The 26016-nt window shown below is 46.7% G+C and overlaps 1 protein-coding gene across 11 annotated transcripts in view; it reads right to left on the reverse strand.

Moving 5' to 3' along the window:
• Positions 1–26016, reverse strand: part of TENM2 (teneurin transmembrane protein 2) — a 2544132-nt gene that overhangs the window by 714162 nt on the left and 1803954 nt on the right. For all 11 annotated transcript variants that reach the window (XM_073651122.1, XM_073651120.1, XM_073651119.1 and 8 more), the window contains 2 exons: positions 4556–4750; positions 2555–2755 (listed from right to left, as the gene is read on the reverse strand). In XM_073651122.1, the coding sequence (XP_073507223.1) occupies positions 2555–2755; positions 4556–4750 (396 nt within the window). The remainder of the gene's footprint in view (positions 1–2554; positions 2756–4555; positions 4751–26016) is intronic.

Raw genomic sequence — 26016 nt, forward strand, 5'->3', positions numbered from 1 at the left:
AATCGAAAAGGGGATTCATCAGAGAAAATGACTTTGCCCCAGTCCTCAGCAGTCTACTCACTGTACCTTTTGCAGAATATCAGTCGGTCCCTGATGTTTTTTCTGGAGAGAAGTGGCTTCTTTGCTGCCCTCCTTGAAACCAGCCCTTGCTCAAAGAGTCTCCGCCTCACAGTGCGTGCAGAAGCACTCACACCAGCCTGCTGCCATTCCTGAGCAAGCTCGGCACTGCTGATAGTCCGATCCCGCAGCTGAAACAGTTTTAAGATACGGTCCTGGCGCTTGCTTGTCTTTCTTGGGCACCCTGGAGCCTTTTTGACAACAATGGAAGCTCTCTCCTTGAAGTTCTTGATGATGCGATAGATTATTGACTGAGGTGCAATCTTTGTAGCTGCGATACTCTTCCCTGTTAGGCCATTTTTGTGCAGTGCAATGATGGCTGCACGTGTTTCTTTAGAGATAACCATGATTAACTGAAGAGAAACAATGATACCAAGAACCAGCCTCCTTTTAAAGTGTCCAGTGATGTCATTCTTACTTAATCATGACTGATTGATCGCCAGCCCGGTCCTCATCAACACCCACACCTGTGTAAAAGGATCAATCACTAAAACGATGTTAGCTACTCCTTTTAAGGCAGGACGGCAATGATGTTGAAATGTGTTTTGGGGGTTAAAGTTCATTTTCTGGGCAAATATTGACTTTGCAAGTACAGTAATCACTGTTAAGCTGATCACTCTTTGACATTCAGGAGTATATGCAAATTGCCATTGCAAAAAATGAAGCAGTAAACTTTGGAAAAATTACTATTTGTCTCATTCTCAATACTTTTGGCCATGACTGTACATGTTTATCAGTCTGGTTCCTGGGCAATCCACTCCACTGTGCACGGATAAAGCTTATGAGGTATCAAACAGCTTTGTTCAAAGTGATAAAAAAGTTTTTCAATCCAGCAAAGCAAAATAAAAGCAAAAAATTCTTTATTGTGACTTCATTAAAATAATTTGCTGCGGGCCCCATGCTTGTAGTAGAAGCATAGAAGCTTCCCAATTTTCACATATTGACAGCACCTGTTATGTGGTATTCTATAGGACATACCATATTTTGCAGATTATAAGAAGCACCGGTTTATAAGATGCACCCCAAATTTTGGGGAGGAGAATAGGAATAAAATGTTTTTTTTAAAACCAGTGTATGTTATAATCAGCTTACCATGGGTCCACGAGGTCCAAGGTGTCAGGGTCGAGGCAGGACGGGGTGTTCGGAGGCAGGAGTCGGGAGATCACTGCTGCTGGAAGCTTCTGCCTTCTGGCAGAGGCAGGAGTCGGGAGATGGCTGCGGGCCCCATGCTCTGCCTATATTTTGTAAAAGTCGGAGCCCCGCACCTTCCATACTCTTTGTGATTGACTCTGAGAAAATGGCCACCGGGGGCGGTGCATGCTCATATTGAGATCTCGGCATCGAGATATCGGCTATCGAGTTCTCAGTTGCACATGCGTCGCCTCCGGCGGCCATTTTCCCAGACTCCACTGCATAGAAGAGTATGGAAGGTGTGGGGCTCCGGCTTTTACAAAATGTCAGCAGAGCCTATGCATCACCGAACACCTCCTACTACAAGCATGGGACCTGCAGCATGGGTTGCCGCAACCATCTACTGACTCCTGCCTCTGCCGGAAGGCAGAAGCTTCCGGCAGCAGCGATCTCCCGACTCCTGCCTCCGAACACCCCGTCCTGCCTCGACTCTGCCACCTGGGACTCCGGTCCACCAACGCCTCCGCCCCCCCAAGGTAAGTTGATTATAACACGCACCGGTTCATAAAAAAAAATGTTTTCCTATTCTCCTCCCAAAAATTTGGGGTGCATCTTATAAACCAGTGAGTCTTATAATCTGCAAAATATGGTATGTCCTATAGAAAACTATGTAACAGATGCAGTCAATATGTGAAATTAGGAATTTTTTCTATGTGCAAGCTACTATTTTAATGACGCCACATTGAAGAATTTTTTTTTGCTTTTAATTCACTTTGCTGGATTCAAAAAGCTTTTTAATCATATTAGATGCTATGTTGGATGACCAAGTTAAAACCTGGCAAGCATTTTAATATTTCAGAAACTCTATCACCATCCCAAGCTGTGGTCTCTTCAAAGAATTGGCCCACTAACAACATTATAAATGTATTATTGCTGGCAGTCTCACCACTCAAATGGTGGTCTTGTGTTCCCTGTTTGAATGAGATTGTGGTCATTTTTGCTTATTCAAAATGTATTGGACCAGCGAATGTAATTGACAATCTCAGTTAATCTCGTAGAATATGAATAGTGGAAAAGTGCGCATGTTCACACTATCCACTTAAACAAGGAATACAGGACCACCGTTCTTGTGTTTGGTGGGAGTTCCAAAAAAAAAAAATCAAGAATAATTATAAAGTCAAGTCGCCCTCATACAATGATTCAGCGGGGAAATTTTGAACAACTTGCAATTATTAATGACGTCAGAACCCCATATTAGTGTAAAAAGTGAAGAAAAAATGAAATCCATTGTGAAATGTTTTCTTACCAACAGAGCAATCAGGCCCCATCCAGTTAGGATCACAGCTACACAGACCTGTGTCAGTGAGGTAGGTCCCATGACCACTGCACTGATCTGGACATTGAGTCCGTGGTAATTCACAGTTCTGGCCTCCCCAGCCAGGACTGCAGAGGCATTCTTTATTCACACACACTCCATGATTGGAGCACGTTGGATCAATACAATCCACTAAAATGGAAGACAGACAAGAGATTACATTAAAAATAGAAAAACAATCACACATAATGGTACTGCCATTATCTTTACTTAACTATACAAATACTTTGTTTTGCTCATCTTGTACCGAATTTGTGTAACATTGTATTTTCTCTACGTAAGACATATTTATGCTGTATATGTATATTTTTCTACAGTGGCTTGCTTGTTTAGAACATAAGCTTCTGACATGGCGCAATTCAGATTTATTTCTTGAAGATTGTATTGCACATAGCAAACTCGACAGTCTAACAGGGTAAAAAGTAATACTTTTTCCTGTTTCGCATGGGCATTATACGTCTTTTCCTCCAATTGTCTAAATGGGCTTATGTGAAAATGGCATTTTCCTACATCTCTCTTTAAGATATAAGAAAGATTTTTTTGGTCACGGCAGCATAGCCCATTCTTAATTTTGGCCACTGACATGCTTACCAGCTATCTTCATAAGCACGGTTTGTTTTTTAACGACAGCATGTAAATTTTATGCCTTGAACTATTAAAAATCATCGTAGAAGAGAATGGTCACAAGAGGCTCTTCAAATTTTATGTCACTATCACCACGATGTAGAGCGATAAAATTAAAAAGTTTAAATAGTACATTGGAAAAATTAAGTGAAAATCAGAATTATTACTGTAAAAACTGCATAGCCTTCAGCAAGGAATAACATGCAACTATTAATAGGTTTCTGGTCTTCTTTATATTTCAGGGTATGTAATTTCTGCCCAATGGCTAAAAAATATCACATCACAGGTATAGAGAATAGCTGTGAGAGCAGTACACATTGTACTACACCAATGAACCATGAATTATATTTATGACGTTAAATGTCATTGAAAAATGACTCAACCACAAGACTGGCAAATACGACACCGCTAAGTTAACCAAATTGGTCAATTTCAGTTAGGTCCCTGCTGCAACAGAGTGCAAAATCTGACAAATGTTACATTTCATTTTCTATTGCAAATTTGTTAATAGAGCAACAGTATTTATGCGGCAGATCATATGGATCCTATTGATTTCCATTCCACTTTCATTTCAGGTGAATAGTTAGGACGACATAGTATGATGAATATCCCAACTAAAAAGCTTAAGTTGAGTAAAAAATCCAGCTGACTCAGAGTTCTCGCCTCCATTCTGTACTTTGATAAGGCCCGTGAATGACATAGCTTCATTAGTTTTTGAGCAGCAATCAATACTACAAACTGCATAATATTATAGTAACGTGTAAAACTGAGTTTAGTCAAACAATAGGATGATTGTCGCAAGTGGGTGTGAAAGGTGGAGAGAACATGGACTAGACGTCCACTACTGTATAAGTAGAATGCACTGTGCTACTTGCTTCTCCATACCATGTTGTGGCAGAGGATTTGTGGCCTGGTTCCAGCTTTTTACTTAATACAGGACACTTTATAAGAAGTCATTCATCGTCCTATACTATAATAATTTGGAGTATCTTTGGCAGCAGGTTCCTTATGCATTTAAAAGACTGATGCCTCTGCATGCCTTGTACTCCTGCTCTCATTGATATATAATGTATTTAAATGAACTGCAAAACATAAGATTATTTTACTAGTTACCATATGTATCACATAAAAGAGCTATGAATACTTGTCCGCTCCTTACATGGTATGCCAGTAACGGGACCTAGAACACAGATATAATATTATAATATTAATGGACTAGTTATAGGGGATGTCTTCACCAAGATGACTACACAGATGCTCCCTTTTCTTTAAGCATGTTACAAAGCATTTATGTAATATAAAATGTACCTTCTTCACAATTGTCCCCTTTGAATCCCGCAGAGCATACACAGTTTCCTTCTATACAAGAGCCATGGGTGCTACAGGAAGGGTCTATGCACTGACTGCTAGGCACATCACATTCTGCTCCTTTCCAGCCGCTATAGCAGATGCAAGTACCCTTGGAGTACTGCCCATTGCCACTGCACAAAACTGGACATGCAGCTGAAAATACATGATAGAAAGAGAAAACAAATATTAATTCTTGTATGTGCACACAGTATTTGCAATATAAGTTAATCAAGAAATACACTTGTGGTTTCAGGTAGGCTATGTATTGATTCATCTCAATGCTCTGTGACCTCTTTATAAATATATTTAATTTGCGTAGTATAAAATCCAATACTGTTTGATTTTGGCAAAGATATCCAGACTATGTACTGAACAAATGCTGTAAGGCTGCATGAATGACAATCACCAGTGCACACTATTTCTGCACATCTACTATATAATTGTCTTATCCCGTCTGTCTGTCTGTCTTTCTGTCTGTCTGTCTGTCCTGGAAATCCCGCGTCGCTCATTGATCCAGCAACGGCCAATCAGCGCCGCGGGATTTCTGAAAAAAGATGGCGGCCGTTAGCGGCTCATCTGCGGGATGGAGCTCAGCGGCGATGCAGCCGGGAGATGACGGGTGCGAGGCGCTCATCTCCCGGCCGGTAGCAGCGGAAGGACCGCCGGGGTCGGGATACTTCTGCTGCGAGCGCCCGCTCATGTCCCGGGTTCTCGCAGCGGAAGTATCCGCACAGGCAGCGCCGCTGACATCCATGCGGAAGGGAGGACCGGGAAGCGGCGCTGACATCCATGCGGCTAGGGTGTGAAGGGAGGACCGGGGAGCGGCGCTGACATCCAATTGGTCGCGGCCGCTATTTAAATGTGCCGCACAAATCGGTGATTGGTCGCGGTCTTGGCCCTCGACCAATCACTGATCTTGCCGCAAAAGTTAAACACTACTGTGCTGATTGGTCGCGGACGCTGCCCGCGACCAATCACCAATTTGGGTGCCACATTTCAATATCGTCCGCGACCAATCACCGATCTTGGCTACACATTTAAGCACCACTGTGCTGATTGGTCGCCGACGCTGGGCGCGACCAATCACCGATTTTGGCGCCACATTTAAATAGCGTCCACGACCAATCAGCACAGCGGTGTTTGAATGTGGAGCCAAGATCCGTGATTGGTCGCGGACGATATTTAAATGTGGCGCCCAAATCGGTGATTGGTCGCGGGCAGCGCCAGCGACCAATCAGCACAGTAGTGTTTAACTTTTGCGGCAAGATGAGTGATTGGTCGCGGGCCAAGACCGCGACCAATCACCGATTTGTGCGGCACATTTAAATAGCGGCCGCGACCAATTGTATGTCAGCGCCGCTCCCCAGTCCTCCCTTCACACCCTAGCCGCATGGATGTCAGTGCCGTTCCCCGGTCCTCCCTTCCACATGGATGTCAGCGGCGCTGCCTGTGCGGATACTTCCGCTGCGAGAACCCGAGACATGAGCGGGCGCTCACAGCAGAAGTATCCCGACCCGCAGCGCCACTCCCCGGTCCTCCCTTGACACCCTAGCCACTGATGTCTCCACAGAATCCGCATAGTGTTACAAAGGTCCAGACATTTGTGTTAAAAATCGCTGATTGGTCGCTGGCGCTGGTCGCGACCAATCACCGATCTTGGCACCACATTTAAACACCGCTGTGCTGATTGGTCGCGGACTCTATTTAAATGTGGCGCCCAAATCGGTGATTGGTCGCGCCCAGCGTCGGCGACCAATCAGCACAGCGGTGTTTAAATGTGGCGCCAAGATCGGTGATTGGTCGTGGCCAGCGCCAGCGACCAATCAGCGATTTTTAACACAAATGTCCAGACCTTTGTAACACCATGCGGATACTGTGGGGACATCAGCGGCTAGGGTGTGAAGGGAGGACCGGGGAGCGGCGCTGCGGGTCGGGATACTACTGCTGCGAGCGCCCGCTCATGTCCCGGGTTCTCGCAGCGGAAGTATCCGCACAGGCAGCGCCGCTGACATCCATGCGGAAGGGAGGACCGGGAAGCGGCGCTGACATCCATGCGGCTAGGGTGTGAAGGGAGGACCGGGGAGCGGCGCTGACATCCAATTGGTCGCGGCCGCTATTTAAATGTGCCGCACAAATCGGTGATTGGTCGCGGTCTTGGCCCTCGACCAATCACTGATCTTGCCGCAAAAGTTAAACACTACTGTGCTGATTGGTCGCGGACGCTGCCCGCGACCAATCACCAATTTGGGTGCCACATTTCAATATCGTCCGCGACCAATCACCGATCTTGGCTACACATTTAAGCACCACTGTGCTGATTGGTCGCCGCTCATGTCCCGGGTTCTCGCAGCGGAAGTATCCGCACAGGCAGCGCTGCTGACATCCATGCGGCTAGGGTGTGAAGGGAGGACCGGGGAGCAGCGCTGACATCCAATTGGTCGCGGCCGCTATTTAAAAGTGCCGCACAAATCGGTGATTGGTCGCGGTCTTGGCCCGCGACCAATCACTGATCTTGCCGCAAAAGGTAAACACTACTGTGCTGATTGGTCGCGGACACTGCCCGCGACCAATCACCGATTTGGGCGCCACATTTAAATATCGGCCGCGACCAATCACCGATCTTGGCTCCACATTTAAACACCGCTGTGCTGATTGGTCGCGGACGCTATTTAAATGTGGCGCCAAAATCGGTGATTGGTCGCGCCCAGCGTCGGCGACCAATCAGCACAGCAGTGTTTAAATGTGGCGCCAAGATCGGTGATTGGTTGCGGCCGATATTTAAATGCGGCGCCCAAATCGATGATTGGTCGCGGGCAGCGCCCGCGACCAATCAGCGATTTTTAACAAAAATGTCAGGACCTTTGTAACACCATGCAGATACTGTGGGGACATCAGCGGCTAGGGTGTGAAGGGGGACCGGGGAGTGGCGCTGCGGGTCCTGATACTTCTGCTGCGAGCGCCCGCTCATGTCCCGGGTTCTCGCAGCGGAAGTATCCGCACAGGCAGAGCCGCTGACATCCATGCAGAAGGAAGGACCGGGGAGCGGTGCTGACATCCATGCGGCTAGGGTGTGAAGGGAGGACCGGGGAGCGGCGCTGCGGGTCCGGATACTTCTGCTGCCAGAGCCCGCTCATGTCCCGGCTTCTCGGAGCGGAAGTAGCCGCACAGGCAGCCGCTCCCCGGTCCTCACCAATACGATACGCTGATTGGTCGCGCCCTCCTGATGCGACCAATCAGAGATTTTAACGCTGAATTCAAACACACTGTCCGCTCCTTAGTAACACGGCGAGCGAGATTTAAAACCCGCTTCTATGATTGGTCGCAGACGCTGCCCGCGACCAATCACAGATTTCCACGCCAAATTTAAACACGCTCTCCGGCCAATTACCGCAACATTTCAAATATCTACGCCACCTTCGGGAGATAGCACGGCTAACTCCGCCCATGTGGTCATGTGACTCACAAAATGCTCATAACGTACTGAGCAGGTTTTCTCAGTCACACTGTGCGAGGGACTTCAGTCAGACTGTGCGAGGGACTTCTGTCACACTGTGCGAGGGACTTCTGTCACACTGTGCGAGGGACTTCAGTCACACTGTGCGAGGGACTTCAGTCACACTGTGCGAGGGACTTCTGTCAGGATTACTGAACACGTTGTGCCAGTGACAGCGCGCTGAAGAGTTACTTCTTTACGTTTCCTGTTTTATAATGGGTCGTAAGCGAAAATACGCCACGGAGGAAGACCGAAAAGCAGCAGAAGCAAGACAACGACAACGTCGAGAGCAACAGACAGCACAAAATACTGCCGCCAGACAAGCCTAGGATGCAGAAGCTCACAAAAAACGCCGGGAACAGGAGACACCGCAACAAACTGCCGCAAGACAAGCCCAGGATGCGGAAGCTCAACAAAAACGCCGGGAACAGGAGACACCGCAACACACTGCCGCCAGACAAGCTCAGGATGCCGAATGTCACAAAAAATGCCGGGAACAGGAGACACCACAACACACTGCCGCCAGACAAGCCTAGGATGCCAAATCTCACAAAAAACGCCGGGAACAGGAGACACCGCAACACACTGCCGCAAGACAAGCCCAGGATGCGGAAGCTCCAAAAAAACGCCGGGAACAGGAGACACCGAAACACACTGCCGCCAGACAAGCCCAGGATGCGGAAGCTCACCAAAAACGCCGGGAACAGGAGACACCGCAACACACTGCCGCCAGACAAGCCCAGGATGCGGAATCTCACCAAAAACGCCGGAAACTGGAGACACCGCAACACACTGCCGCCAGACAAGCCCACGATGCAGAATCTCAACAAAAACGCCAGGAACAGGAGACAACGCAACACACTGCCGTCAGACACGCCAAGGATGCAGAATATCGCAAGAAACGACGGGAGCAGGACACACCGCAACACACTGCCGCAAGACAAACCCAGGATGCGGAATCTCACCAAAAACGCCGGGAACAAGAGACACCACAACACACTGCCAACAGACAAGCCCAGGATGCGGAAGCTCACAGAAAAATTCGGAAGCAGGAGACAAAAACCACACACTGCCGCCAGACAAGCACAGGATGCGGAAGCTCACAGAAAAATTCGGCAACAGGAGACACCACGACACACTGCCGGCAGACAAGCCCAGGATGCAGAAGCTCACAGAAAACTTCAGGACCAGGAGACACCACAACACACTGCCGGCAGACAAGCCCAGGATGCGGAATCTCACAGAAAACGTCGGGAACAGGAGACACCACAACACAATGTCGCCAGACAAGCCCAGGATGCCGAATGTCACAGACAACGTCGGGAACAAGAGACACCACAACACACTGCCGCCAGACAAGCCCAGGATGCGGAATCTCAACAAAAACTCCGGGAACAAGAGACACCACAACACACTGTCGCCAGACAAGCCCAGGATGCAGAATCTCACAGACAAGGTCGGAAACAGGAGACACCACAAGACACTGCCTCCAGACAAGCACAGGATGCAGAATCTCACAGACAACGTCGGGAACGGGAAACACCGCAACACACTTCGGCTAGACAGGAACACGATGCGGAATCCCATAGACAATGTCGTCTGAATGAATCTCCAGAATCCAGGACAAACCGAGAACAACACGATCGACAAATTTATCAAAAACGAATGCTCTACCAACTAAGGCAAACCCAGCAGAACATTCAACAACTTGCACGTTACGTAACAGACAATGAAACTATCATTATTCAACACTACTGTGGGAAGATGAATGTAGTTTGTTCAAAATGCGAATCTATGAATTTTATCGAGGAAAAACCATCTGACAATCAGTTTACTCAATGCTGCCAAAAAGGAAAAGTGATGCTACCATGATGTCACTACTCAGATCTGTTTGAGCAGTTGATGAAAGGAATGCATGAACACAGTAGAAATTTTATGGAAAATATCAGAAGTATCAACAGTTCTCATGCGTTTGCTTCATTTGGTGCCAACATTGCACCGCCCCCTGGATTCGGACCGTATTGTTTTAAAATTCATGGCCAGATCTACCACCGTACTGGAACACTTCACCCAGAACTAGGACAACCACCAACATTTGCACAATTATACATCTTTGATCCAAATGAGGCTACAGAACAAAGGATGAACTGAAAAGAAAATGAAAAGTGTAATGCAGAATTGATGAACCTAATTGCCGTCCATTTACAAACAATCAGCCCATTTGCTGCCGCATATCACATGCTAAAAGACGTTGAAGCTGAGGAGGAACAGAGAGCTATACAAAATGGGACGGAAATGCCTTCTATTATCATGGCCATTAAACAAGAACGTCAACAAGATCCCCGATGTTACATCAAACCACGTGTAAGTGAGGTCGCAGTTGTTTTTCAAAACGATGATGGAGAGCCTCCTTTTCAAAGAGATATATTAGTCCATCTTAAGCCAGACAAAAACAACCCTTTCGTTCCTAAAACACAACGGATTAGCATTTTGCACAGCAACCTTGATGCTCTTCTGTATCCGCTATTCTTTCCTAGCGGTGATCAAGGGTGGCATGAAAACCTACACCAGCAAGGAACTTCAAGAAGAATTACACAACTACAGTACTACAGTTTTCTTCTGTCTGTGCGAAATTACTTCAATCCTATTTTAAACGGTGGGAAACTGACACAACAGTACTTAGTAGACGCATACGTTAAAATTGAAGCAAATCGGCTCAATTTTATATGAAGGAACCAAAAACAACTTAAAGTTGAAGACTACTGCGTTCTTCAAGAACATTTGCAAAAACAATCCATTCAAAAAGGAACTCCAATTGGAAAAACAGTAATTCTCCCGTCGTCCTTTGAAGGTAGCCCCCGCAACATGCAACAGCGTTATCAAGATGCAATGGCAATAGTAACAAAGTATGGAAGACCTGACATTTTTTTAACAATGACCTGTAATCCTAAATGGCCGGAAATTACAGAAAATCTACAACACTGGCAGCAAGTTGAACACAGGCCGAACTTAGTTGCATGCGTATTTCGACTAAAACTCAGCAGCCTTTTTAAAGACATCAAAAAAGGCCTTTTTGGAACAGTCGTAGCAATGGTACATGTCATAGAGTTTCAGAAAAGAGGTCTCCCACATGCGCATATACTAATTATTTTAGACACGGATTCCAAGTTTCGCACGGAGGACGAAATTGACAACATAGTGTGGGCTGAAATTCCTAACCAAGAAAAGTATCCTGAATTGTATAATATTGTAATCTGTAATATGGTTCATGGCCCATGCGGTGTAGCAAATCCAAAAAGTCCATGCATGGAAAACGGAAAGTGTACAAAAGGGTTTCCAAAGCAGTTGAAACAGCACACTGTTAAAGATTTGGACGGCTACCCATCCTACCGGAGACAACTGATTGATAACATTGTACACAACAAAAAGATTATAAATAACTCATGGATAGTTCCATACAACCCGTACTTATTAAAACGCTACAACTGTCACATCAACGTTGAAATCTGCGCTTCAATAAAAAGGGTTAAATATCTTTTCAAGTACATCTACAAGGGGCATGACAAAGCTAACGTCGAAATCCAACAAAAAACAGTCAATCACGATGAATCATCACGGTTTGCTGACTCAAGATATGTCAGTGCTCCAGAAGCTGCTTGGAGAATATTTGCATTTCCAATGCATTCACAGTCCTATGCCATTATATGTTTAGCTATTCATTTACCAAATCAACAGCAGCTTTATTTCTTTGAAAATGCTCAAGTCGAAGATGTCTCCAAAAATTTAAGCACAACGTCAACATTAATGGAATGGTTTTTGCTAAACCAACGTGACGAAAACGCAAGGCAGTATTTGTATTGAGAGATTCCAGAGCATTACGTTTGGAATAAAACTTGGAAGCCAAGACAACGAGGACTTAGCAGAATAATTGGACGCATGTATACTGTTAGTGTCAAGGATCAAGAAAGATATTGCCTTCGGCTGTTACTACTGCATGTCAAAGCAGCTAGAAGTTACGAAGATTTGAAAACAGTTAATGGAGTATTGCACGATACATTTAAAGCTGCAGCTTTGGCTTTAGGACTTCTATTGGATGATACTATGTGGACACTTACTTTAGAAGATGCAGTTACCCTACATATGCCTAAGAAACTTCGTGAATTGTTTGTCTACATTTGTGTCTTTGGACCGCCTACAAATCCGGCTCAACTTTGGACAAATTTCAAAGAACATATAATTGAAGATTACTGCTTACGTCTTTACAACAAAAGTGGAAATTGTCACAATTGCGAATCTTATGCCATGCAAGATGTCCAAAATATCCTACTACTGCATGGAAAAACGTTTTCAGACTTTAATTTGCCACAGCCTGCAAGTCAAGTTGCACAAATTCAAGAGTATGACGAAGCTTATGAATTATTGTTGGCAACAGAGAAGAAAAACACCTTAAATCAAGAACAACGGATTGCATATGACACTATTGTGAGCGCTGTAGAAAACCAAGCCGATCCAACGGCAAAATGTTTCTTTATTGACGGTCCTGGAGGCAGCGGTAAAACATACCTCTATGAAGTCTTAATGCATTACGTTAGAAGGTTAGGAAAAGTCGTATTGCCATCGGCTACAACAGGTATTGCAGCAAACCTTTTAAGAGGAGGTCGCACTATGCATTCACTCTTTGGGATACCAGTTCCGGTCAATGAAATCTCCGTTTCCAGAATCAAACAAGACACATTTGCAGGAAAACAGTTGAACAGTGCAAATCTTTTGATACTTAATGAGTGCACCATGGCGCCCAAATATGTTTTGAGCTTAATTGACAGACTTCTGCGTGAAGTTATGACTACAAATATTGCTGAAAAAAATGAAATTCCTTTTGGAGGTAAAGTTTTTGTCCTTGGCGGAGATTTTAGGCAATGCCTTCCAGTTGTACCGAATGTAACAAGAACAAATATTATCAAGTCAACCTTAAAAATGTCAGACCTTTGGAAAGAGTTTAATAAACTACAACTAATTAACAACATGCGATCTTCTGACCCAGAGTACAGCAACTGGCTTCTTAAACTTGGTAATGGTGAACTTAGCAATGAATATAACCTTGGAGAAGACATTATTGAAATACCAGAAGACATGTTGTGCACTGACTGCATCGTAAGTGATGTTTTTGGACAACGCGTTGAAATAGATGTGAACGACCAAAGCAGTGTTGAGAGGGCCTCTTCCTATGCAATTCTCTGTCCCAAGAATGATGACGTAGCTCTGCTAAATTCCCGTGTGATGGATAGAATGCCTGGAGAGTATAAATTATACAAAAGTGATGATTCGGTGGATGTCGACAATGAAGATGAACGAGAGCAGTTGAATTTTTAAATAGTGTTACGCCATCAGGAATGCCATCCCACAGACTACAACTTAAAGTTGGAGCAATCGTAATGTTGCTTCGGAATCTAAATACAAGAAATGGTCTATGTAATGGAACTCGCCTTATTGTTACTGGACTCCATTCCCACATAATTCAAGCAACAGTGATCACTGGATCTGCAAAAGGAGATGAAGTGTTCATTCCACGCATTGATTTATGTCCTTCAGACACCGGTCTTCCATTTAGGCTTCGACGTCGACAGTTTCCAGTAACACCAGCATTTGCCATGACAATAAACAAGTCACAAGGTCAAACTCTACAACGTGTTGGCATATATTTACCGGAGCCCGTTTTTGGTCATGGACAACTCTATGTTGCATTTTCAAGAGTTAAAATGAGATCCAATGTCATGGTGCAAATTTTGGATACCCATTTACAAGGAAAGTTGCTTACAGATAGTCCAAAAGTATTCACCAAAAATGTTGTGTACAAAAATATTTTAGGTTGATATTGTAAGAAATATATTCTAGGGTCGTACTTCTTTTGTCCGATGATTTATTGTAAAATATTGTTACATATTCATGGAATAGTTTATATATTTTGATCATCTGTTTAATAATTTTGATCAGTTGTATTAAGTTCTATAACCAATAATAGTAAATAAAGTATTATTTTGTGTATTCTTTGTATTATTGTTAAATCTTCATAGCGACATCTGCAGCATGTGCTACTAAAGTGAATGCAGATTTGTGCCTCTCCACGCACTTAGTCCCGGCGTGGAAAGCAGCGAATCTACAGACAGCAGCTAATCACAGCAGTATCTGAGAGCACGTGCTGTGCCTCACATCCTGCGAGGAGCTGCTGAAAACAGGACAGACAGCGTTGGAGCAGACAAAAGGAAACAAGGTGAGGATTAGGGTTTAGTTTTTGAACTGTGCTGTAGAGATGGGGGAATGAGAAGGTCATACCAAACCAGGATAAGAAGGCCATACAAGCTAAGATGAGGAAGGCGTACAATCAAAAATAAGTCAGCCATACACACCAGGATTAGAGGAATGACGCAACCATACAAACCACATTGACAGACCGCGCTGTGGATGCTGGATGTGACACGATGAGGGATAACCCCGCCCACAGCCCGTCATTCACTGTGGTGCGCGAAACAGCAGACCCCCGGATGCAGACGCAAATAGTCGTGATGTAAATGGAAGCAACATACGGCTGCAGGCGGGAGAATTACGTGCTGGCTGTGCGTCATCAGCGATGTTGTCACAAGCAGGATTGACAACATGACGTAATGACAAAATTCATTAGGGGCACCGAGGGGAAACATTGTGAAGTTAATTAAAAGTAGTGCACAACCCATTTAAACACTGCTTTGCTGCTTAGTGGCGCCCGGTCAGCGGCATGCATATTCTAGATTACCCGATGCATTAGAATCGGGCCACCATCTAGTGTACAATATAATGCTTTAGTTCCAATGGAAAATGAGAAAGATAAAAGTCTCCTCACCGATAAAGGAAAACAAAGTTTTATGACATTACAGAAGGGACAAAGTGAAATGTAAACATAGGGCTGAATTTTAGTATTTAAAAGGTCAATCATGGTACAACAGTCTGAAATCTTGTCTGCTGTGCTCTGCTCCATATATATATAGCCTGAGACACAGTCGACACTACTACAAAGCATTCAATAGTTTTTAACATGGAAATAAGTTGAATGCCACAGAATTAGCAGTGCTAAGTTGGACCATGTGCAGCCTTGTGGTCTAATTTTATGAACGACATTATATATATATATATATATATATATATATATATATATATGTATATATATACATACACACAATATATACAGTTAGGTCCATATATATTTGGACAGAGACAACATTTTTCTAATTTTGGTTCTAGACAATACCACAATGAATTTTAAACAAAACAATTCAGATGCAGTTGAAGTTCAGACTTTCAGCTTTCATTTGAGGGTATCCACATTAAAATAGGATGAAGGGTTTAGGAGTTTCAGCTCCTTAACATGAGCCACCCTGTTTTTAAAAGGACCAAAAGGAATTGGACAATTGACTCCAAGGCTATTTCATGGACAGGTGTGGGCAATCCCTTCATTATGTCATTCTCAATTAAGCAGATAAAAGGCCTGGAGTTGATTTGAGGTGTGGTGCTTGTATTTGGAAGGTTTTGCTGTGAAGTAAACATGCGGTCAAAGGAGCTCTCCATGCAGGTGAAACAAGCCATCCTTAAGCTGCAAAAACAGAAAAAAACCATTCGAGAAATTGCTACAATTTTAAGAGTTGCAAAATCTACAGTTTGGTACATCCTGAGAAAGAAAGAAAGCACTGGTGAACTCACCAATGCAAAAAGACCTGGGTGCCCACGGAAGACAACAGTGTTGGATGATCGCAGAATAATCTCCATGGTGAAGAGAAACCCCTTCACAACAGCCAACCAAGTGAACAACACTCTCCATTAGGTAGGCGTATCAATATCCAAATCTACCATAAAGAGAAGACTGCATGAAAGTAAATACAGAGGGTTCACTGCACGGTGCAAGCCACTCATAAGCATCAAGAATAAAAAGGCTAGACTGGACTTTGCTAAAAAACATCTAAAAAAGCCAGCACAGTTCTGGAAGAACATTCTTTGGACAGATGAAACCAAGATCAACCTCTACCAGAATGATGGAAAGAGAAAAGTATGGCGAAGGCGTGGTACAGCTCATGATCCTAAGCATACCACATCATCTGTAATACACGGCGGCCAGTGTGATGGCTTGGGCATGCATGGCTGCCAGTGGCACTGGGTCACTAGTGTTTATTGATGATGTGACACAGGACAGAAACAGCCGAATGAATTCTGATGTATTTAGAGCCACACTGTGTGCTCAGATCCAGCCAAATGCAGCCAAACTGATTGGTCGCCGTTTCATACTACAGATGGACAGTGACCCAAAACATAAAGCCAAAGCAACCCAGAAGTTTAATAAAGCAAAGAAGTGGAATATTTCTTGAATGGCCAAGTCAGTCACCTGATCTTAACCCAATTGAGCATGCCTTTCACTTGCTAAAAACTAAATTTCAGACAGAAAGGCCCACAAACAAACTGCAACTGAAAACCACCGCAGTGAAGGCCTGGCAGAGCATCAAAAAGGAGGAAACACAGCATCTGGTGATGTCCATAAGTTCAAGATTTCAGGCAGTCATTGCCAACAGAAGGTTTTCAACCAAGTACTAGAAATGAACATTTTATTTACAATTATTTAATCTGTCCAATTAATTTTGGTCCCTTTAAAAACAGGGTGGCACATGTTAAGGAGCTGAAACTCCTAAACCCTTCATCCAATTTTAATGTGGATATCCTCAAATGAAAGCTGAAAGTCTGAACTTCAACTGCATCTGAATTGTTTTGTTTAAAATTCATTGTGGTATTGTCTAGAACCAAAATTAGAAAAATGTTGTCTCTCTCCAAATGTATATGGACCTAACTGTATATATATATATAATATAACGGGAGATGCGTGTCTCTGTCTGAAGCCTTTGTAGACTGTGCAAGCGTGACACGCCTGCGCAGTCTGGCTCCAGACAGAAGACCACATTCGCCCGTTACAGTTAAGAGGAGTATATGGCGCCGGAGGTCACAGTATGCGTAGACACTGAACGCATACCGCGATCTCTGGCGCCATACTTACATACTTACCTGACCGGGAGGAGCGTTGCCGCGGCGCCTCTCTTCGACGGAGACCGGGGCAGGAGTGAGGCGTCGGAATCGGCTCATGCGCATAGCGCTATCTGGCACCATTTTACTGAAGACACATTTGCAGTGTGCCTTCAGCAAAATGGTGCCGGACAGCGCAGTATGGGCACACGCGTACTCTGGTGCCAAACTCTTCCCCTGCCTCTGACAGAACAGGACACAGCAGCACTGGAGCACAGGGAAGAAAGGTGAGTATAAGTGTTTATTTTTTGTATGTGTGTGCAGCGTGAAAGGGATGAGGGGTGCCATACATACCAGGATTGGGGCGTGAGGGGGCCACACATACCAGGATTGGGGGGTGAGGGGACCATGCATACCAGGATTGGGGGGTGAGGGGACCATGCATACCAGAATTGAGGATGAAGGGGCCTAGCATACCGGGATAAGGATGTGGAGGTGCCATGCATACCAGGATTCAGATGCGGAGCCATGCATACCAGGATAGGGGTGAGGGGTACCATGTATATCAGGATATGGATGAGCAGTGCCATGCATACCAGGATGGGGGTGAGGGAGCCATGCATACCAGGATAGGGATGAGGGGTGCCATACATTGAGGATGAGGGAGCTATGCATACCAGGATTGGGGATGAGGGAGCCATGCATACCAGGATTGGGGATGAGGGGTGCCATGCATACCTGGATTGGGGATAAGGGGTGCCATGCATACCAGGATTGGGGATGAGGGGTGCCATGCATACCAGGATTGGGGATGAGTGAGCCTTGCATACCAGGATTGGGGATGAGGGAGCCATGCTTACCAGGATTGGGGATGAGGGAGCCATGCTTACCAGGATTGGGGATGAGGGAGCCATGCATGCCAGGATTGGGGATGAGGGGTGCCATGCATACCAGGATTGGGGATGAGGGAGCCATGCATACCAGGATTGGTGATGAGGGGTGCAATGCATACCAGGATTCGGATGATGGGTACCATGCATACCAGGATGAGGAATGGTGTGCCATGCATACCAGGATGAGGGGTACCATACATACCAGGATAGGGATGAGGGGTATCATACATACCAGGATGAGGGATGGAGTGCCATGCATACCAGGATTGGGGGATGAGTGGTGCCATGCATACCAGGATGAGGGATTGGGTACCATACACACCAGGATTGGGGGATGAGGGGTGCCATACATACCAGTATTGGGATGAGGGGTGCCATGCATACCAGGATAAGGGATGGGGTGCCATGCATACCAGGTTTATGGGATGAGGAGGCCATACATACCAGAATTGGTATGAGGGGTGCCATGCATACCAAGATAAGGTGTACCATACATACTACATACCAGAATAGGGATGAGGGGTACCATGCATACCAGGAGGAGGGATGGGGTGCCATGCATACCAGGATTGGGGGATGAGGAGGCCATACATACCAGGATTGGGGGATGAAGGGTGCCATACATAACAGAATAGGGATGAGGGGTACCATGCATACCAGGATGAGGGATGGGGTGTCATGCATACCAGGATGAGGGGTACCATACATACCAGGATAGGGGTTATGGGTACCATACATACCAAGATGAGGGATGGGGTGCCATGCATACCAGGATTGGGGCATGACTGGTGCCATGCATACCAGGTTGAGAGATTGGGTACCATACATACCAGGATTGGGGGATAAGGGGTGCCATGCATACCAGAATTGGGATGAGAGGTGCCATGTATACCAAATTTGGGTTGAGGGGGCCATGCATACCAGGATTGGGGATGAGGGAGCCATGCATACAAGGATTAGGATGAGGGGTGAAATGTATACCAGGATTGGGGATGAGGGAGCCATGCATACCAGGATTGGGGATGAGGGAGCCATGCATACCAGGATTGGGAATGAGGGAGCCATGCATACCAGGATTGGGGATGAGGGGTGCCATGCATACCAGGATTGGGGATGAGGGGACCATGCATACTGGGACTGGGGGGTGAGTGGACCATGCATACCAGGATTTATGGATGAGGGGACCATGCATACCATGAATGGGGGATGAGGGGTACTATGCATACCAGGATTGAGGGATGAGGAGTGCCATGCATACCAGGATTGGGGATGAGGGGTGCCATGCATAGCAGGATTGGGGGTGAGGGGTGCCATGCATACCAGAATTGGGGGTGAGGGGTGCCATGCATACCAGGATTGAAGGTGAGGGGTGCCATGAATACCAGGATAGGGATGAGGGGTGCCATGCATACCAGGATTGGGGGTGAGGGGTGCCACGCGTATCAGGATTGAGGGTGAGGGGTGCCATGCGTACCAGGATTGAGGGTGAGGGGTGCCATGCATACCAGGATAGGAATGAGGGCAGCACATAACAGGATGGGGAAACAGGATTGGGGAGCACAAATACCAGGATGGGAGACTATATACCAATAAAAATGCTCGCCACCCGGGCATAGAATGGGCTTAATAGCTAGTATATATATAGAGGTAGAGAGCGCTCAGCGTGAGTACACCCCTTTATTATCAGTACATTATATATATATATATATATATATATATATATACATTGCTCAGAGTAAGTGAGCATACTCCCTTGTTATCAGTACATTATATATATATATATACATATATATATATATATATATGTATATACAGCGCTAAGCATAAGTGAGTACACCCCCATATTATCAGTACATTATATATACACAGCACTCAGCATAAGTGAGTACACCCCCTGTATTATCAATACATTATGTATATACAGCGCTCAGCATAAGTGAGTACACCCACGTATTATCAGTACATTATTTATACAGCGCTCAGCATAAGTGAATTCACCCCCTGTATTATCAATACGTTATATATAAAGCACTCAACTTAAGTGAGTACACCCCGTATTGGCACCCTCAGCCTAATACTTGGTTGCACAACCTTTAGCCAAAATAACTGCGAACAACCGCTTCCGGTAACCATCAATGAGTTTCTTACAATGCTCTGATGGAATTGTAGACCATTCTTCTTTGGCAAACTTCCCCAGGTCCCTGATATTTGAAGGGTGCCTTCTCCAAACTGCCATTTTGAGATCTCTCCACAGGTGTTCTAAGGGATTCAGGTCTGGACTCATTGCTGGCCACCTTAGAAGTCTCCAGTGCTTTCTCTCAAACCATTTTATAGTGCTTGTGGAAGTGTGTTTTGGGTCATTGTCCTGCTGGAAGACCCATGACCTCTGAGGGAGACCCAGCTTTCTCACACTGGGCCCTACATTATGCTGCAAAATTTGTTGGTAGTCTTCAGACTTCATAATGCCATGCACACGGTCAAGCAGTCCAGTGCCAGAGGCAGCAAAGCAACCCCAAAACATCAGGGAACCTCCGCCATGTTTGACTGTAGGGACCGTGTTCTTTTCTTTGAATGCCTCTTTTTTTTCCTGTACACTCTATGTTGATGCTTTTTGCCAAAAAGTTCTACTTTTGTCTCATCTGACCAGAGAACATTCTTCTAAAACGTTTTAGGCTTTCTCAGGTAAGTTTTGGCAAACTCCAGCCTGGCTTTTTTATGTCTCATTGGTAAAAAGTGGGGTCTTCCTGGGTATCCTACCATACAGTCCCTTTTCATTCAGACGCCGACGAATAGTACGGGTTGACACTGTTGTACCCTCGGACTGCAGGGCAGCTTGATCTTGTTTGGATGTTAGTCGAGGTTCTTTATCCACCATCCGCACAATCTTGCATTGAAATCTCTCTTCAATTTTTCTTTTCCGTCCACATATAGGGAGGTTAGCCACAGTGCCATGGACTTCTTGATGACACTGCGCACGGAAGACACAGGAACATTCAGGTCTTTGGAAATGGACTTGTAGCCTTGAGATTGCTCATGCTTCCTCACAATTTGGTTTCTTAATTCCTCAGACAGTTCTTTGGTCTTCTTTCTTTTCTCCATGCTCAATGTGGTACACACAAGGACATAGGACAGAGGTTGAGTTAACTTTAATCATTGTTAACTGGCTGCAAGTGTGATTTAGTTATTGCCAACACCTGTTAGGTGCCACAGGTAAGTTACAGATGCTGTTAATTACACAAATTAGAGAAGCATCACATGATTTTTCAAACAGTGCCAATACTTTTGTCCACCCCCTTTTTTAGGTTTGGTGTGGAATTGTATCCAATTTGGCTTTAGGATAATTCTTTTTGTGTTTTTTCATTGAAGACAAATTAAATGAAGATAATAATACCAAAGAATTTGTGATTGCAATCATTTTCAGTAAGAAACTGAGTATTATCTGACAGAATTGCAGGGGTGCCAATAGTTTTGGCCACCACTGTATATATATATATACAGCACTCAGTGTGAGTACACCCTCTTATTATTAGTACATTATATACAGTTGAAAGCAGAAGTTTACATACACTATATAAAAAGACACATATGCATGTTTTTCTCAATAAGGCAGCGAAACTGCCGTCGTCCTTTTCTCCTCTCCCCTGCACACCCTCCGGGGTCTCAGTCCGATGCAGCACGCTGATATGTCCCACTTATAACAATAAAGGATGGATTTTTTATGAAGACTTGGTGAGTGTTACCTTTATCTCAGCTCTGTTTTTGAAGCTGTAATTCACTTGGATTTGCACCACCGTCACAGTCTTAAAGCACACAGTCTGAGGTGATTCCTAGTGATTTATTTGTGGAAAGCAGCTTGGTGCCAGAATGTTTCCCTTTTATTGGGGTTAGTATAAGTGAGTACAACCCCGTATTATCAGTACATTATATATACAGCGCTTAGCATAAGTGAGTACACCCCTGTATTATCAGTACATTTTCTATATATTGCTGGACACGTCCTTCTGTCCGAAGCCGGAATGTGTGGCGCCTGTGCAGTGTGGACCCAGAGTCAGCACATGCGCATACCGCACTACAGCACCATTTTATTGAAGACACTTTGTTTGCAAATTTGCAGACACGGTGTTTTTCAACAAAATGAAGTTGGATATTATGGGATGCACACTTGTTGACTCCTGCACCATTTTGTAGAAGAATTCTAGTACAACATCAACATAGCAGTGCACACACGATGCCCACCACCATTATATTATTATGGCCGGCGCGTGCGCACTGCTATGTTGAAATTGTAGTACATTTCTTCAATGAAATAGTGCCGGAGTCAGCACGTACACATTGTAGCGTCGGCGTCCCTGCCTCCTGCTAGGCAGGGACGCTGTTCCCCTCACCTCTCCGCTCCGTGCCCGGCGTCTTCCTCCCGCTCTGCTGGCAGCGCGCGCTGCTTCCCGGCCACGGTGCTTAGGGCGCGCATGCGCTCCCCCTCTCTTAAAGGGGCCGCGCGCGCCGTCCTAAGGAGTCCCCGGCCAATGGCCGGAGGACCTCACCATATATAAGGCACCTCCTCCAAAATGGAGGTGCCCGAGCAATGTTGTTGCAAAGCCTTCACTCTGCTTCAGCCCTCAGGTCCCGTTGCCAGTTACCTGCCAGTCACCTGTCAGATTCCTGCTTGATACCTGCCTGATATCAGTTTACCTGCTTGCAAGCCTGCGGTCCGACGGTCTGCCTTCCGACACCTGTCAGTCTGTCTAAGGACCAGCCTGCCCGCTCACCTGGGAGCGCTCATCTGCTACCTGCCTGCTAGCCTACCTGGAGGCTCCGCCGTCACTTGCCGTGACCACCTGCCTGTCCAGAGACTCTTGCCTGCTCACCTGGGAGCACTCACCTGCTACCTGTCTGCAAGTCTACCTGGAGGCTCTGCCGTCACTTGCCGTGACCACCTGCCCGTCCAGAGACTCTTGCCCGCTCACCTGGGAGCGCTCACCTGCTACCTGCCTGCTAGCCTACCTGGAGGCTTTGCCGTCACTTGCCGTGACCACCTGCCTGTCCAAAGACTCTCGCCCGCTCACCTGGGAGCGCTCACCAGCCACCTGCCTGCTGCCCTTCTACCCAGAGACTGTCCCTGTCACTTGCCGTGAGTACCCGTCCTTCTACTCAGAGACTGTCCCCGTCACTTGCCGTGACTACCTGCCCTTCTACCCAGAGACTGTCCCTGTCACTTGCCGTGACTACCTGCCCGTCTTCCCTGGGAGCCACCCGCTTCCTTACAAGGACCGCCCCCTTGTATAGCTGCTCAGAGGTTCCGCCTCCCAGACCCGTTACAGTTTGCTCGGGCCATGGAACCCGGTGGCACCCAAGCTCCCTCGCTCTCGGACCTATGTCATGAACTGTCCCGTCAGAGGTCCCAACAGGAGTCCATCCTGAGTCATCTGCGGAATGTCAACTCTCGCCTGGACACTCTGACTGCTCCACCAGCAACCACCGCTAGTGTCTTGACTCGCTGCCCGGCAGCGCCGCTGCCCACCAGTACCATGGCATCCTGCCCCGGACCCCGGCTTTCTGCACCTCCTCGCTTCGAAGGCGACCCCACTCAAGCTCGGGGCTTCATAAACCAGTGCACCCTGCACTTTGAACTCCTGTCCCACCAGTTTATCTCCGACCGGGCCAAAGTAGCCTTCATCATGTCCCATCTCACGGGGGAGGCACTGGCTTGGCTAAATCCTCTATGGGAGAGAGGAGACTCCCTGGTGTCCAACCTGCCAGCCTTTCTCACGGCTTTCCGGAAAGTCTTCAACGAACCCGGACGGAAGACCTCATCCGCATCGTCTCTGCTACGCCTCCGTCAAGGAGATCTCACCGTGGGCCAATATGCCATACGGTTCCGTACCCTTGCTTTGGAGCTGGCCTGGGTTAACGACGCTCTGGTGTCTGTCTTCTGGGAGGGTCTGTCCGGCCGTATTAAAGATGAACTCGCCGGCCGGGACTTTCCTACCACTCTCGACGACTTAATAACACTTGCCACCCGGATTGACATCCGATTCCAGGAGCTTGCCAAAGAGGTCAACCGTGAGAGGAGGTTTCCACGTCTTGCCCCCACCTTCCCGAAACCCGTCACTCCCTCCGTTACTCCCCAGGCACACTCACCTGAGCCTATGCAGGTCGACCAGGCCAAGATGGTCAAAACCCGTCAAGACTTACGCCGTGCCGAGGGGAGCTGCTTCTACTGTGGCAGTGAGGAGCACCGGATCCGTTCCTGCCCTGAGAGGTCGGGAAACGCCTGTGTCTAGGATCGCTCAGAGAGGTCGCCCTAGACAAAAGTAAACCCTCTCCATCTCTGATGCTGTCAGTCTCCATCACCTGCGGAGAGAACCGCTATTTCGAACTGGCTCAACTTGACTCAGGAGCTGCTGGAAATCTCATTTCTCAGTCTCTGGTAGAGAAATACCGCATTCCCACCAAACCTCTGGCCGTACCTTTATCTGTCGCCGCCTCTTACCACATCCCATCCAACTCATCACCGAATCCATAACTCTGCAGGTGGGAATGCTGCATTCTGAGAGCATCTCCTTTCATGTTCTGCCTGGACTCTCTCACGCACTCTTGTTAGGCCTACCTTGGCTCCAGAAACATGCACCCGTGCTTGACTGGCAGACCGGAGAGGTCCTTCGCTGGGGACAGGACTGCCATAGGACTTGTCTAGTTCCCGTTCATCCTGCTCGTCCTTCTCCTACCCCAGTCAATCTACCCGGTCTACCGGTTCCCTATTGGTCTTATGCGGATGTCTTCAATAAAAAAGAAGCAGAGACCTTACCCCCTCATAGACCATACGATTGTCCAATCAACCTGATAACCGGCTCTACTCCTCCCCGTGGGCGTATCTACCCTTTGTCCGCAGCGGAGACCCGGTCCATGTCAGAATATATTGAGGAGAATCTGGCCCGGGGATTTATCCGGAAATCTACCTCCCCGGCAGGAGCAGGCTTCTTCTTCGTCAAAAAGAAGGACGGCTCACTCCGTCCATGTATAGATTATAGAGGCCTTAACCAGATTACAGTGAAGAATAAATACCCCCTCCCGCTCATTCCTGAATTATTTGACAGCCTGAGGGGGGCTAGAATCTTCACCAAACTGGATCTCCGTGGGGCGTATAACCTGGTCCGTATCCGTCAGGGGGATGAGTGGAAGACGGCATTCAACACCCGGGACGGCCACTATGAGTACCTTGTAATGCCCTTCGGTCTCTGTTACGATCCTGCCGTCTTTCAAGAGTTGGTCAATGACATCTTCCGTGACCCTCTCTACTCCTGCGTGGTGGTGTACCTGGATGACATCTTGGTCTTCTCTCCGGACCTTCCTACTCACCGGAGGGATGTTCGTCAGGTCCTGCTCAGGCTCAGGCAGATCCACCTCTACGCTAAATATGAGAAGTGCATCTTTGAGCAGACCTCTCTTCCATTTCTGGGCTACATAATCTCTCAGACCGGCCTACAAATGGATCCTGAGAAACTGTCTGCCATCCAGAAGTGGCCCCGACCAGAGGGGTTGAAGGCTATTCAGCGGTTCCTGGGCTTCGCCAACTATTACCGCCTCTTCATACCGCACTTCTCTTCCCGGACTGCCTCTATCTCTGCACTCACCCGTAAGGGTACTAATCCCAGAAGATGGCCGCCCGAAGCTGAGGAGGCCTTTCTTTCCTTAAAACAGGCCTTCTCCTCCGCCCCGGTGCTGCATCGTCCGGACGGCAACAAACAATTCTTCCTAGAAGTTGACGCTTCCTCCTCCGGGGCCGGGGCGGTACTTACCCAAAAGTCATCTTCCGGAAGGATGGTAACCTGCGGTTTTTTCTCCAAACTCTTCTTCTCTTCTGAGCGCAACTATTCTATTGGAGACCGAGAATTGTTAGCCATTAAGCTGGCACTGGAGGAGTGGCGTTACCTGCTCGAGGGGGCTCTTCACCCGGTAATAATTTACACGGACCACAAGAACTTGGCTTACCTTCAGAGCGCCCA

This window comes from Phyllobates terribilis, unplaced genomic scaffold (assembly GCF_046119375.1).
Source record: "Phyllobates terribilis strain yellow unplaced genomic scaffold, ASM4611937v1 Scaffold_11__3_contigs__length_659146591, whole genome shotgun sequence".
NCBI lineage: Eukaryota > Metazoa > Chordata > Amphibia > Anura > Dendrobatidae > Phyllobates > Phyllobates terribilis.